Consider the following 15,714-nt stretch of genomic DNA (forward strand, 5'->3'; position numbering starts at 1 on the left):
CTGCGTTTTTCGTTCCCAAACCTCGTAAAATTTGATTTTTGCATCTTCAGTTTGAGATAATTTGTTTGAAGCCGGCAAAATTGACTCTGTGTATCAGAAATAAAAACGCTGTCGTCGAACAGAAGAGAAACTGTATAAAAGCTTGGTATCGTTTGTAAACAGGAAACCATTAACAAATCGGCATTGATCCGAGAGATCATTTACATAAAGAACCAACGTCAATGGCCCAGAAGAACACGGCAAACAGAACTTGCACAGAACTAAGTCCCCTAAACAAATGTGAGATGATTACAACAGATATTTTGAAGAAAGTTGAAGGCACGATAGTTAGCACAATCAACAATGCATTCCCTAACATAATTGAAAACAATGTCTGTGAACTGCAATGTAGCTTCAACCCTATGATTAAAGAAGCAGTGGAAAATGGCAAAAAAGGAGATCACCGATAATGTGGAGCGAGACATTGAGTTTGTTGATACGAAAAATGAAATATTGGCAAGATGCGACGCAGAGCAACGCGAAAACTACAACGTCATAAAATCTTGGTCTTTCGGGAAGATTTAAGCGAGAACGGGCAACCTCTTGGCAAAAATTTACATCAAACTATGGAGAAAAGTGTTTGCGCTTACTAACACCCTAGAAACACGTGTCGATGTAAAGGATATTTCAATTGCTCATCGGTTACCGTCTCGCAAAGGCCAGATGAACCCAATTATTGTCAAATTCTCATGGCGGGTTGCTAAGATCGATGTATTGCGAAAGAAGAAAGTTTTTTTTGAAAAAGGATGTGACATTCGAATCTTCGAAGACATAAGCCGACCAAAAAGTGATGTTCCTCAACATGAAGAAACAAGACAACCGAGTAAATTCAGCATATACAAAAGATGGTTCTATTTTGTACACCAAAAAAAAAAGATGACAATCGTGTTTACAAAATTCATAATTTATAAGAAGGCGTATTTAACCTTGGCTATAGTCTACATGATCTAAAGAACTGTTTTCGATCCTACTAAGAATATTAGTGGAACCAAAGTCTTTCTATTTCGGTTCTAAATGATGCTGTTCTCAAACCAACTACTATGTCTATGTTAACTGAGAATGTTTGTTCGTCAAAAAAGCGTTCAAATAATTTTGAAGCTCTTATTCATAGTCTTGAGTCTCCACCAAATATATGTCTCACTGAAACTTGGTTAACTGATAACAATGACATTGATTCCTTATTGGATCCAGGCTATAATAATTATGCAATTAAGAGTAGAAACACACATTGCGGAGGGGTTATGATACAAAATCAGGATTCCATGTCCTTGTTAGAAACGCAATCAACAGAAATGGAAGAGACTCATCTGTTCTCATTACAGTACAAAACATACAGGTTTAAATTGGCTACTGTCTACAATCCATCAAGAACAAATAAATTAAAATTCGTCGAAAATTTGGATAATTCTATGAACGATTTAACTTCCTTGAATTGTCCTACCATTATAACTGGTGATTTTAACATCGACACTCATGTAAAGAATCAACTACAATCAATTTATATATGCACGATAACTTCTAATGATTTTTAGCTTGCAAATCTTGAAACTACCAGGGAAACTTCTAACTCAACAACTTCTCCAGATCATTTTATTTTTCATAATTTTGCCAGACCTGAATTAAGTGTACTAACGCATTAAAAATTTTCAGATCGTTATCCGATCGTAATGAAGTGGCCAATTAATGTTGGCACAGAACAAAACTTTTTGCCATTTAAAGATATGAGCTTTATAAAAGACCAAGAACAACTGTCGACTTATTTAGCTGATATAGACTGGAGCCTAAGGAATCGATGTCATTTTTTAGAATTTGATGGTATCATTGAAATTTTTACTAAATTCAAAAAACTTTTCCTGGAAACCACTAACAAGTATGATCCTCTAAGTGGCTTGGCTGATGAAAAAGTCAAAAGTAACGAAATGGTTTACAAACTCACTTAAAAACCTGCGCAGCAAAAAAAAATAAAGCACATAGTAGCATGAAACAAAATCCACAAGATAATGAGGCAGCAACAATTCAAATTATTACGCGAAAACTTTGGAAAAAACGGTAAAAATGCTAAAAAAAAGATTTTTATGCAGAAAAATTTGAATCAAGTATTGGAGACTCAAGGCAAATATCTTAGTTACTAAATGACATTGAAGGAACAACTCGAAAAAGTTCACAAGTACCTGCGTTAAATACTTGCAATGCACGTTGCACTGACTGAAGCAGCGCTGACATCGCTGAGGAATTTATCACATTCTTCTCCAATGTTGTTCAGAATTTGAAAGAAAGTATTAAAGACGTTTTTTTATCTAAGATGGACGATTTTAAGCACTCAATGTACATAAAACCAGTAACCGTTGACGAAGTTAGGGAAATCTTTGCAATCTGGACAGTAAATTTTCATCTGGTGAAAATGATATCTCAAATGTCATAATCAAATTATCTTCAAATATTACAATTTTATACCTATCCCAGATAATCAATAAATCTTTCGAAGAAGGAATATTTCCGGATGATCTGGAAAAAGGCCAAAAAAATTCCCTTCACAAGGATGGATCTCAACTAGATGAAAATAACTACAGACCAGTTTCTCTGCTAATTGTATGGAGTAAAAAGATAGAGCGTGCTTTGTTCAATCGCAAATATGATTAAAAGGAATATCATAATTTGCTCTTCAACCGGCAAGTTGGGTTTCGTAGCAAACACAATATTATTGACGCTCTTGTTGAATTAGTCGAAAAAGGAAGATTAAATTGTCAAAATGTAAAAGTTATCAGTTTCTTTCTTGATCTTCAAAAAGCTTTTGATACCATTAAGCATGATATCTTATTAAAAAAGATTGAAAACACTTGCATCAAGGGCCCAACTTCAAATTGGTTAGCAACATACTTAGAAAACAGACAACAACGGGTTATTGTAAATGGAGCTTGTTCGTCGTGGAATTCTATACGTTGTGGGGTTCCAAAAAGCCCAATTCTCAGTCCTTTATTGTTCCTTATTTATATCAATGATCTCTCGTTAGTTTGCAAGTCTCTGGATGTTATATTGTTTGCGGATGATACAAGCCTCACCGGAATCAACAAAAACGATAATCTGCAAAACATCAATAATTGGTTGATTGCTAATAAGTAAATACTATAGATAAAAATAAATATGATATGGATAAAACAGGACAAAAGAATATAAAGAATAAAAATAGTACTTCCAAATCAGTGTTTAATTTTGATGATGTTTATATTGAAGTTCGTAATCGTTGTAAGTACCTGAGAATCTATGTAAAATAAAGTTTTCAATCACATATAGAATATATTAAGAAAAGACTCTCAAAACAGTGTGGTATTATATGTAAGCTGCGTCACTATGTACCACAAAAACAGCTAATTGATTACTATCGAAGCAATGTTAATCCAATTATTCAATACGGTATTTTAGTTTATGGCTGTTGTATTTTTCGTCGCTTCTACCTATCTACATTCTGCAGAAAAAAAATAAAATTCATTTATTTCAGGAAATTGTCAGATGGTTTTAGGGACATTTTTATCTCTAATAATTTCGAGTTTCATATTTATGTGCTGCTGAAACCTGTCCCGAAATCATTGAAAAAGATGCATAGCGAAACCAATCTGAATGAACTCTTTGAGTATGAGGATTTTACCAGAAACACTGGAAGATCTACCAAAAACTACTTAAAGCTTCCCTCCTTTAAAACGCAGTTTGAGCGCTCCTCTATTTCATATCGTTCTGCAAGGTTATTTAACACACTGAGAAAGAATGAAGTTCTAGCACAAGACCTTGAAAACGAAAATTGGCAACAAATATCGCGATTTCATCATAAATTTAAAGAAAGGTACTTGCTGAATAATGAGGAGCTGGCATCCTACATTTTTAAGTAATTTTTTCCGTACCCACCCTCCAAAATTTTTTTGTCATTTTTTTTCCATGAAGTGCCGAGCCCTAAAAAATGGCATCATTTTTGGAAAATAACAGAGTCTACACTTAGAAAATCGTTGAAGAAAATTGAAATGCTGAAAAAAATTTATTTTTTGAACTTCTTTTATTTTTATTTTCCAGAAATCAGCGTCACTCTCAGAAATCAAGACAAAGCATACAGTGTTAGCGTAGTAGGTATAAAGTTCAAAATAAATAGAATAAATTTGAGTTAAAAAACCGTAGTTTTTTATTCTATTTTCGACATCAGAAAAATTTAATTATCGTTTTTTTCTCTTCTTGACTATTTAATTTTAGCCAAGGCAGATGCTAGGTGGGTTTAATAGCCCCGTCTATTTGTCTTCTCCGAGATATCTTTTGTTATTATGATATGTAATAATGTTGATAATAATGTACGTGATTAAACTGTTGATTTAAATTGATTTACTTTATCAAAAAAAGAGAAATTTATTCTTTCTTTCTTTATGTGTTAGTGGGAACTTTTTTGGAAAAAAAATAAAGGAAAAGCTTTGAAAAAGAACTTGTTTCAATAACAAAAATTCCATTTCAACCAAACTCTGTACAAGAAACAGCAGTTTGGAGTACAATTAGCAGAAAAACTATTGGGGTTGATGAAATGTTTAAAATGGGAGAAAACTTTTTCGGAGTTCTCTGGATGTCTATATTTACCCAAGTTTCATTCTGTACATTTAAAAACTTCAAAATCGGAAAACTAACAAAAACGGAAAAGCAATATAATCTTCTGCCTATTTTGTTCGAAGATGCAAAGATATTTCTCCATCTAAAATTAGTTCTAATAATGATTTATCTATGCTGCTTCTTTGAGAAGAAGGAAGTCGCAAAGTTAAAGGACCCTTCCTCTTCTCCAATAACATGTTTTCACAGTTTTAATTTTTTTCCTTGGTTTACCGCACCAGTAATCAAACCGATTCTGTGTAGATCAATGATTCTACCAGTTTAAATGCATCTAGCAAGATTTGAATTGACTGCGACTGATGATCATATTTCAGCTAAGGCTTTTTTAAGATTGTTGGGACTAGAACACTCGACTGTATTGATCTTCTAAAAAAAGAGCCTCTTCCCGTCGCCACGAATTTGAGCTTAGAATTTTTGTGTTGATAACATTTATGCTCATGTGGAATTAAAACGTATCCAGGTTTCGAAGAGGCCAATGGTAGATTACGCAAACAATTTATTATTCTCGTGAATGCTTCTCAATAAGCTGGATTCAAGAGAAATGTTTCTAGAAAGAGGAAGTTGTAAGTTCAACTGAAGTGGCATGTTTTACAAAAGAAGAACAAGTAAAATCATGGTTTGGATGAAGTAGTGATATAGTTGCAAGGAAGTATTTGTTTGGCAAGTCTCTTGAAATAATTGATTTTTTATTATTTCATTTTTTCGTTTTAAACGTCTTTTTTCTCTCCATCCCTCTTTGTAGACTGTCCAAGTTTATTTTTATTAGGTTTTTGGTTTAGCAGTTGTACACAAAAAAGTTAAATTTACTATCACAGAGTTATGTAATTTCATGTTGGGGTAAAAATAAGGTAAAATTTTCCCTAACTTTCCTTTTTTGTAAAGTAGAGAGCAGAACATAGCACATTTTAAGAAGAATTTTTTCTTTTAACGACGGGAAATTTGATTAATATTTTGGACTCTCCTTCGATTGTTTGTTAGAGCTGACGACCATGGTTTTCTAATTCTTTTTAGAGGTCTTCGACCTATCTTTTCCTTCAGATTTCTTCTTCAAGGATTTTGGGAGATGTCTTAATAAAAAAAACAATCTTCTATTTGAACAGACGCATGTTGCCTGTCCACTCTCAGTAATACTAAATTCTCTGTTTTCTGTTTGCACTTTTCTCCGTTTTGACTCCGTTCCTGACAACCACAATATTTTAACCTGCTATTGTACGTTTTGCAAAGATTACCCAGGTTGAGGTCATCGTTCAAAAATCCTTATGAAAATACCCATTCAGACAATTTTTGCCTATGAAATTATCCAGGCAGACCAATAATGCCTATGATCCAGACTTTGCCTCGTTCAAATTTTCGTAGCGTTTATGTGCTCGTTCAAAAACGCTTATGAAAAGACCCGTCCAGTCAAAATGCGATATGACTTTGGCTTTCCAATTAGCAGAGACGTAGGAGCAAACAATTTTCTGGTTACTTTACTATTTTCCGCCCTGTTCCACTCTAAATTTCCATAATCCATCTTTCGCGGCGTTGCCAATTAGTATTTTCATTGTCTTCGAAATAGATTATCAAATTTTTTAAAAGAAAACACATCCAATTATATTGACAAAATAATTAAGTCGTCAAGTGGAGAGCGCTTTGAAGAATGTTTGGACTATGTGAGAACTTTTCCTTAATCGTATTTAGACCGAGCGAAATTTAAGTGGTCTACTGATAACACGTTTGCCCTTTGAAATGTTTTTGATGAGCCAATTATTTTCTGAATGTTCTCCGTTGAAACTATATCCATATCTTCGAATAATTAGGTGGCCTCAAGGAAAATTATTTATATTTTAAACAAAATGATAACAAAACGAGTAATTTTTTTTTAAAATGAATGTGTCGGCAGAATTCCTTGGGTATGGGGAAAATAGTAGAGGAAACACGGGTAAAAACTGTTGCGGAGAATTTGGTACAAATTTGTTCAATCGTTTTTTTTGTGGTTAATAATCAGAACAAATTGGTTTTGTGGTTAATTTTTTTTTATTCTGTCATATTTTGCAAATCCAAGTGTTGCTCTGCAGTTCACTTTTTGTTTGGTGCCTTACTCTGAAAACAAAGTTTGGCTTGTTGAAATAAAAACATTTTTCATGCAAATTGAAAAATTGGAACACATCAAGTTTGAAAGAATATATGAAAAGCAGATAGATATAGCGAGGCAAGGCCACAAGGGTCAATAGGGTGTAAAATTAGTTAAGTTTTAGGAAACAGGTAAAATTCAATGAAATTTGACGGTTAACCAGCGGAGATCTTTTTAACAAAAATTATTGACGAAAGTTGTTAATTGAAGTTGTAGTTTGCTCTAGAGAAACATATACTCAATGAACAGTATATCAACGTTTGTTTTTCTATTGTGTGGACAGAAAATCACCAAAATCAACAAATTAAATTTGAACAAATTACACAAGACGCAATCAACAATTGCAATGATCTAATTTTTTGCTCATTGGTAGGAAGAAAGTAATCGGAAAACTGAAAATGGAAAAACAGGCATCATGAAAGTTCTTTGCAGTCAGCTAAAAAGTGCAAAGGATCTTCAATTTACATCATCACTTTGTATCTTTAGTCTTTTTAAATAACATGACAAAGAACTACAATCAGATTGTGTTGAGTGTTTTTCAGAAAGTGATAGAGGTTCAATGATATGCAAATCTTTTTATATGACAATTGAAATCATTCTTACGATAAAATTACAATGTTGCCTATTTCTTTTTGTTTGTTGATATCAATTTTTAGTGCTTCGATTTGAAACAGTTGTAGCATAACTGGCATGAAATGCATTAACAAAGAAATAGAGATGTTTTTTCTCAGTTCGAGCATCTTGAAATTTTTAATTTTTTTAATTGCTAAAATAAACACTTGATAAAGACTGTCATAGCTGATCTAGTGGTCAATATGTGTGAGACCAATTCGCAATTTAGGTATGTGATAATTAGGTTATTTTTGATAGCACGAGATAAAAACAAGCTTCGAAAAGTAGATTGTTATATTGACAGAAAAATTTAGTGTCAACTGAAATCTATACAACAAAGAAAACAGTATGGAGCATAGTTACCGATGAGTCAAGACTGTCCTTAAATATGTTCGTTTCAGTTTCCCTTGGATTAGTATGGTTACGCAAGGTTCATTGTATAATTTTAAAAAATCATGTGATGTTTGTTCTATAATGGAATAGCGGCGTTTCTTCTGAAAAACAACAAAAAAACAAAAAGGGTCTAATAGTTGTAGTATTTTGTTGAAATATATCAAATACAAAGTTTTTTCTCCATCTATGCTGACGGAGTTTTTGTTTGAATCTACTGCTATACCGAAAGATTCGTTCAGTTCGAAACATTTGCTCTATGGTGCTTTAAATTTGCAATGGTAGTTCTTAATTCCTAAAACCTTTTCAATTTTAGGGAATAAAAGTCCTCTACACAAAACATTAAGGAAAAACATTGTGAAAACATAATGAAAATATTATAGAAAAACATTAGGAACCAAAACTATATATTTGCTATGGAAAAACATTCAATCATTTTTCTCAACGTGTCATCTGGTCTAAAGATTTTTAAAATTTTGTTTTGTTCTTAAAATAATGTTAGTTGATAGTAGCAGGTAAAGTTTGTAATATTGGCAACAATAGATTTTCAAATAAAAATAGTTTTTTTTCTTGTGCTATCTAAATTAATTGCTTACTAAATTACACGAAGAAGTAAAAACTCGAAAGGACATCAAAAGTTTGTCAGACCCGTCGATTGTTTCTATTTAATTCTTCTCAAAGTCGTTTTGATTATTTAGGACGCTTTCTTGCTTGAATAAAAATTAATAAAATAATTAAATTTATCTAAATACGAGGAGTTTCCCAGGAAAAGTAAAGTCGATATAATTGTTTTCCACATAGATAAAAAGATAATAATCTGAGTGGTTGCAAAAAATCCTACGCAAGTTTTTTATCCATAATTTACACAAAACTGCTTCAAAAAAGGCACTTGAAATCTTTAGTTTTATATACTATATTCGCCCTTGATACTTTTACATCAAGTCTCACGGGCCGGTCTATAATTGTCTAATCTCAAAAGCTTTCTTTACTGTCTCAACTTTACTGCTTCCCGTCTATTGTCAGGCCACTTTTCTTGAAGTATTTCTTCTGAAGCTGAGAGCTAATAACTTTGGCATGATTTTTCCCTCAAAGAGTTGCAGCGTTGGCTGGATTTTGTTGCAATGTTATTAATATAAGGCGCAACGATTTACTTACTCCCTTTGGAATTAAGTTTCAATTTGTGTTTAATCTTAGTATGAATACTAAGAGATCATATAAATCATATATGACCTTGTGTGAAATCAAGGGAGTTGTATGATTAGCAAGATAAAGAAACGCAACCCGGGAATAAAAGAATTCTCCGCAACTCAACTGAAAAACAGTGAATGGCAGTGACTCACGCCTACTTAACAATAGATCGGCGTTCTCCCAGTGCTTTTATGCGTTTTCAAATTACTTCATATCACCCTATCTTTAAATGGAAAAATGTCGCCATTTCCCAATGCTTTTACGCTAGAAAGACAATTATGATATAAACAATTACAGCAACACGTTTCCCATAAGGAAAAGACTCCGTCTAGAAATGGGGGGAATGAACAAGTAATGAAGTAGCTATGTTGGACAATTATGGCGACATACTTCTTATACTTATAATATCTTCGTATATACTATATCAGTTCACTTGAGTGTTACATATTTTATACATCCTCAACAAATTTGGCTGAGAAAACGTTCGAAATTTTTCTTTCCCCGCAAATTGTTTTTTGTATTTACTCATTTATACATTATTTCCGCTGGTGGCAGTCTAAATATTTGATAAATAAATCATGAATATTATAAATCATGAATCATGAATATTATTAATGATTTATATATTTAAAACTGAAGGAGTTTTGCATGATCATCAGAGGACAAAATAATTATTTTGCATTGCTTATTCGAGATATCTTGATGAAATATTTTGTCCAAAGTTCTGCAGATTGAGTGTATCTTTCATATCTTTTTCGCCCCCTCCAACTTATCTTTTCTAGCGCAGAAGACCTAGTCGCTCACGTAATATTTTAACATCCCTAGTCGATTCAGGATGTTAATCTTGCAAGAATCTTGCAAGGTCTAGCAAGACTATGCATAATCATGCAAGATCTGGCAAGATCAACAAAATTTTGCAAGAGTTTCTTGCAAGATTAACATCCTCTTGCGAGATCTTGTAAGATTAACAACAGATTTTGCAAATTTTTGTTGCTCCTTAACGGATCCTAAATAAAAAAGCGCCTAAAATAGCCGCAGAAGTCCATTCCTATCCTAGTTTTGAAACAAAAAACAACGTTCCTATACTAGTCCTAAGTCTTATGAGAAGATACTCAGGTAAACCTGGTGAAATTTTAATTTATAATAAACAACACGTAGATTACCATCTTTTCTCGACTAGGGATATAGTACGCATAAGTTATTAGGTATGTTGATGACCCTGTTTAGAGGGAATGAAGGAGGTTGGGGGACAAGGGGGTAAAATCAATGAATTTTATTATCACAACGAATCTCAGCGGGTCATAATGTATAAATTCGTTATTTTGTGAGTTCAAAAACTGAGCTTAATGATGAGCACTCGCTTATTTGTGTCTGCTATGATAATATTCGTTTTTACGGGGAAAGAAAATTGTCTTTGCTTAACCAGTGCAACAAGATGACAACCCAATACGATACTTCTGGTTACGTTGCTGAGATTGATACCTACATGCGTACCCTTACAGTACCATCCTCTCGCGGAGAAAGCTCTTTGTTATCCCCGTCACCACCCATAGTCGAACATCCAGAACTGGAGACGAGAGACGATAGCGTGATCGCCAGTGATGACACAAGATCTCCCTCTCCTGAGGAAATTGGATTGCCGTCTAGCACAAACAACAAATCATCCTCATTCCAAAAGCTCACAAAACATCCTTCTCCGAGACAAGATATGGAACAAGATTTGCCGAGCGGTTCTCAAGAGCAGACTGCTGATTCGGCTTTCTCGCATTTGATTCGTGGTATGAAGCCGCACAGGTTTTCAGATCGATCCATAGACGATATTAAGGAGGTCCATAGGTTGAAAATTGGAGCTGGTGGTGATAGTGCAAAGAGATCCCGCAGTGTGTCCGGTGTCTTACAGTTAAACAACATACCAATAAATTTGCAATTAGAGATGCACAAAATCACTACAGCAATTCAGGTCAGCATCTCTTTCTTCATTTTTTTGTTATTTTGCCTGCAAATAAAAGAATACTTGCTTCTTTTTTCTGCAGTTTTCGAATAAGTGTGTGATTTTTCTGTCAAGTTGCTCCATCACCCCACAATGAATTAACTTTGTGGAAGAAAGTTGTAAACAACTCAAACAATCGTAAAAAGTTCTTAGAGAGCCTGTTTTCTGAACAGATTTCTGAAAGATTTTTTCTTTATTTTTCGTTGTCAGTTACTGTTAAATTGGTTGACATCTTTGATCTCAAAACAGCAAAACTGATACATTTGGCGTATATCACAGTCGCGAATAGAAAAAAAAGCAGAAAAAAGGCACAGACAAAACTTTTCCATGAAATGGACAAAATATGGTCTTAAATAATAATCGGAATAAAGTAGCATTAAATTAGTCAAACAAAACTAATCTTTTCACATCACAGGACATATTTCATGTTGGCGAGATATCAAGAGCATTACAGTGAAAATTTTTATAACTTGCAAACGAAAAAGTGAACATTAATGGAACCTTTAATTTTTACATTTCACAATAAAAAGATAGAAGAAAACTGCTTAACAAACTACGTGAAACAAATTACCTGAAATAAGTCACAAAACATTACAAATCATTTGGTGCAACAACAAAAATTCTTTCCAAATAACATCACTTTAAAATCACGATTGTATTATTAAAAATCAAGCAACTGACGGTCCCCTCAAGAAACGATTTGGAATCACCGTTGATCAAAGCGTTTTTATGCAAAACTGTCTAAATTCATCTATTCAGATACAAACTCGAATTAAAGGCACTCTCAATAATTTTGTTGGACTTGGGGTTTCGTTGGGTTTATTTTCATTAGCAATACATTTAGAATTGGGTTTTCGTTCGTTGGATATATGATTGAAGACATCATTTTTCTGAAATGATTATATTATAGCGATATTGAGAGATTTGTTCGTGTTCAGAATCATTCTTTGAACAGACTGTTTTGACCGCACTTTAATCTAACAAAAAGCATCTTGGAGTGCACTTTATTCTTACCAGAGGCGATTTCGAAGGCACTACAGTCTAATCATAGATAATTTCGAGCAAACTTGATATCTTTTGGGGGCGATTTTGAGAGCACTTGAGTCTGATCACAGGCGAAATTGGGTGCATACTAGTTTGATCAAGGGGTGACATTTTAGCGCACAATATTTAGATCAGAGGAAGTTTTTGAGCGCACTTTTTGCGCGCACCGAGCATAAACTGTCAATTTTATGCAATTCAAACAGGGCTTATGGCATTACCAAAATAGGCAAACTGACATAAAAATTGCATTAGAGTGAAGTAAAAATGACAATAGTCCAAATCACTCAAATCAAATAGTGTTCTCAAGGCTCGACTTAATTGTTTCTGGATGTGATTAATTATTAGCAAGTCCCAAAGTAACAAAATGACTGTGTTTATAACCAATTGGTATATTTAAATTTAGGTACTTTGATTTAACTCTTAATACAAAGGTAGTACTAATGAAATGCTGGTTCAATTGGTTGAATATGTTTTTTTTGACAAATGTCTAATAATTTCTCTGTCAAACTATCATGAATCCAAGAATCCAACCAAGTACACAATCAATTAGACCCCATTGCAGAAAATACTATATAAAAACCGTAATTGTATGATAATTGGTGACATAAAACAATATTCCGACATATTACTGTACCGTTTTTAGGAGTGCAAAAATCTATTAAATCTAACATCTGACAAATTTCTGAACCAATCAAATCACTTTGACTGAAATGAGCGAAAAAATTCTGAACCAGTCCCAACGAATTGATGTGAATTCAATTTTATTACTAATCAGAACGAGATGATTGGTTTGATATAAAGTTGAAACCAACGATAGTAATTACGGGCCACAGCATGTCTCAGTGGACATTGGGACTTTAAATGAATCTATCACAACCGAATTACTGATCTGCGTGCCCTGGTTGGTTTCAAAACAAATTCTGCCAGCATTTAATTTATAGTTATTCATTATGAGCAGTTTCGGCAATTTTAAAAACGGTTCCACTTTTGGCACTATAAATTGTCGGCATGGTATTAAATCTGCGTAGTTGTACGCAATCTGATAATTTAACTTAATTTTAACTTAATGGATTCAGCAAATATTCAGTCGTAGATGCTAGATTAAATAACTGCAGAAAATATTAGTTAGTCTGAAAAGTGGCTGCAGTTTTGCAAATTAAAATTCAAGTTTAAAACGTTGAGAAATTTAGTTTCCGCTAGTATTGATAATGTTTTCATAATAATTGAGAATAATTATTAAATATTTTTAAAAAGTTTGACTTTGCTGGCTTCTTTTGTTCTCTCTCTCTCTCTCTCTCTCTCTCTCTCTCTCTCTCTGTCCCTCGCTCTCATTTCCCTTCTCTCTCTCTCTCCCTCTCTCTCTCTTCTCTTTCTTTTTTTCTCTTATTTTCCCTCCTGAAAATTTTTAACTGCTTTTTGTGTATTTTTAAAAAATTACAACAATAATAGATTAAAAAGTTTGCAAACGCCGGTCACTCTGAGAAATGATTTGAAAGCTTACAGAAGGCAAGGTTACCACTTGTGGTACACAGGTGTCAGTTATTCCCCCTTTGCTGTTTACATTTCCTTATTTAGTGCTGTTCAAGATTCCATATTTGGCGATGTTTAAGTTTCCCTCCATTTTTATTTGTTTATATCTAGGATTTTAGGTTTTCACGTCTTTGGTTCTGTTCAGATATATCGTTCATACGTTTGAGCTCTTCCGCTAACTTTGTTTATATTTTATGATGAAAAATTGTGTTCACAAGTCTTTCAGTCATGATACGACTTCAATTTAATTTACTGCATTCTGTTCAATACTCTTTTGATACTGACTACTGAATTCAAAACTTCCTGTTCAGTCTTTCTAATCGCTAAGAATAGCTTCTTAGCACAATAGATTGCCGATCCACCTCGCCATAGCTGCTTTGCCGATCCGCCCCACAAAACATACTACTTCGTTAATCAAACATTAAGCCTGCTTCGCCCCGCGAAACGGCATTCTAATTTTGACGGGTCAGTTCGCACGGCGAATCAATCAAATTTATCGCTACATACAAACAGTGTACGACACCACCGCTGCTATCTATTTTAGACAATCGGTGGTTGTATTGAAAAAACACCATCTTTACTAACAAATGGTCTTCAAAAAACGGCAACTCTGTGCAAATAACACTCGATGAAGTACAATTTTAGAACAATTGCAGTTAAAAAACAGATAAAACCATATCTCCATATTCCATGCCAAAATTTTGTAAACAAGGGTTGCGCAATAAAATGTTCAAAAATTTAGAGCCCTCCCCAATTTGATGTCTCGATTCAAAATTAGATTCAATATTAACTTAGAGTGAGATTTCTTACGTTTTTCGGCTTCAATTCAGTTGTAACTGAAGTTGGGTTATAACTTTTGAGTCAGCATCATTTTTTGTGGATGCTTGAACTGCAGAGTAATTTAAGAGAAGAGACTATACTATTCTTGACTATTAAATGGTGCGAAATTCGTACTAATAAATAGAACCAAAAATATGTGGTATGAATAGACCATGCTTGACTCGTGAAGACTTAAGCTTTACTTAAATTCTGATGCTGGACCGTGCATTCGTGGTGAATATTAACCCCCCCCCCCCACCCCCAACCCCACTAGACTCTCTTAGTCATCTCATAATTCGAGGTCTCAACTAAATTGCATTGGGCTAAAAACAGCTTCTGGCTGTAGTGATGCTTCGGTCATTTCATCCCAAACCCGATCCCCCCCCGCAGCTCAGTGTTCATAAGTTACCACCACCACCACCCCCTCCGACGCAGCACGTGCTATTTTACTTTATAGTTACGTGCTGTACAACTTTTAATTTTTTTAGGCTAATGAGCTAGACATTGGCAGGAGCTATTGTGAAAATGACAAGCCGAGGCTCCGGAACAACTTTCGCTTAGAAGCCGAACGGGACCTGGTACCAGTTTCAAACAACGGTTCTTCAAAACAGCGTAGATACATCAGAACTATCCCAGCTGTCATATCACCAAAGGTTGAGATTTTGAATGAAGCTGCAGGGAAAGATCAGGATCAGGGGCCATCAAGGCAATCGACTCAAGCTCCCTCAAGTGACCAATATTCAAAACCGCCAGACGTCAGGAAATCGGAGGACGTGGAATGGAATAAAAATGCAACCAACGCAGTGGAAATTGCAAATGAGGAAAGCAGCCGCAAGATAATAACAGATCTTGAGCAAAAAATGAAGGAAATGAGCAGCAGCTTGCATTACTACAAGACATACGTGAGTGTATGGATTGGACACAAGAAGCCTAGTTGAAAGTGTCCCACCTTTTCACCCCTATTATCCTTATAACCCCTATCATTTAACCCCAATTAATTCGCCCCGATTTAAGCTTTTTATAATAATTGGTACAATTAACATTCAAAATAAGGCATCCTCACAGTTTGGGGAAAAGATTTTTGAGTGGAAATTTTGTGGTGTTACATGATGCACGGGTAGCATATATGATGTTAAAACTTGGGGGTTTAATAGATCGAAAGTTGTAGATCCAAGGCTAATATGCGTTACCACCTGAGCTGCCGAATTCGTCATTTTTTATCAAGTATTATAAACCATATTCCCAGGTTGAGGTGCCAGACCGAAAGTCGATATGTCCAGACCGTCCCAACTGGAAAGTGTCTATGTCCAGACCCTCCCAGACGGAAGGTGCCTATGTCCAGACTTTCGTGCGTTCA

General features: G+C 34.3%; 1 protein-coding gene across 2 annotated transcripts; it reads left to right on the plus strand.

The window, feature by feature from the left end:
- The first annotated feature begins 9,319 nt into the window (after positions 1–9,319).
- On the plus strand, positions 9,320–15,353 carry LOC142356927 (uncharacterized). 2 transcript variants are annotated; one of them, XM_075408675.1, is made up of 3 exons: positions 9,320–9,456; positions 10,401–10,934; positions 14,846–15,353. In XM_075408675.1, the coding sequence occupies exons 2-3, from the start codon at positions 10,410–10,412 to the stop codon at positions 15,293–15,295; spliced, it is 975 nt and encodes a 324-aa protein (XP_075264790.1). In that variant the 5' UTR covers positions 9,320–9,456; positions 10,401–10,409; the 3' UTR covers positions 15,296–15,353. The 2 variants fall into 2 exon arrangements, with proteins under 2 accessions (XP_075264790.1, XP_075264791.1); XM_075408676.1 differs by having other exon boundaries at positions 9,367–9,456; positions 10,379–10,934.
- The last annotated feature ends 361 nt before the right edge of the window (positions 15,354–15,714 follow it).

Source organism: Convolutriloba macropyga, unplaced genomic scaffold (assembly GCF_964194025.1).
Source record: "Convolutriloba macropyga unplaced genomic scaffold, txConMacr16.3 SCAFFOLD_4924, whole genome shotgun sequence".
Classification (NCBI taxonomy): domain Eukaryota; kingdom Metazoa; phylum Xenacoelomorpha; order Acoela; family Convolutidae; genus Convolutriloba; species Convolutriloba macropyga.

Bases quoted from the DNA above. Each gene is read 5' to 3' on its own strand.
- LOC142356927 (XM_075408675.1), top strand. From the start codon at position 10,410: ATGACAACCCAATACGATACTTCTGGTTACGTTGCTGAGATTGATACC. The intron at 10,935-14,845 runs GTCAGCATCTCT...TAATTTTTTTAG, and splicing joins AAATCACTACAGCAATTCAG to GCTAATGAGCTAGACATTGG.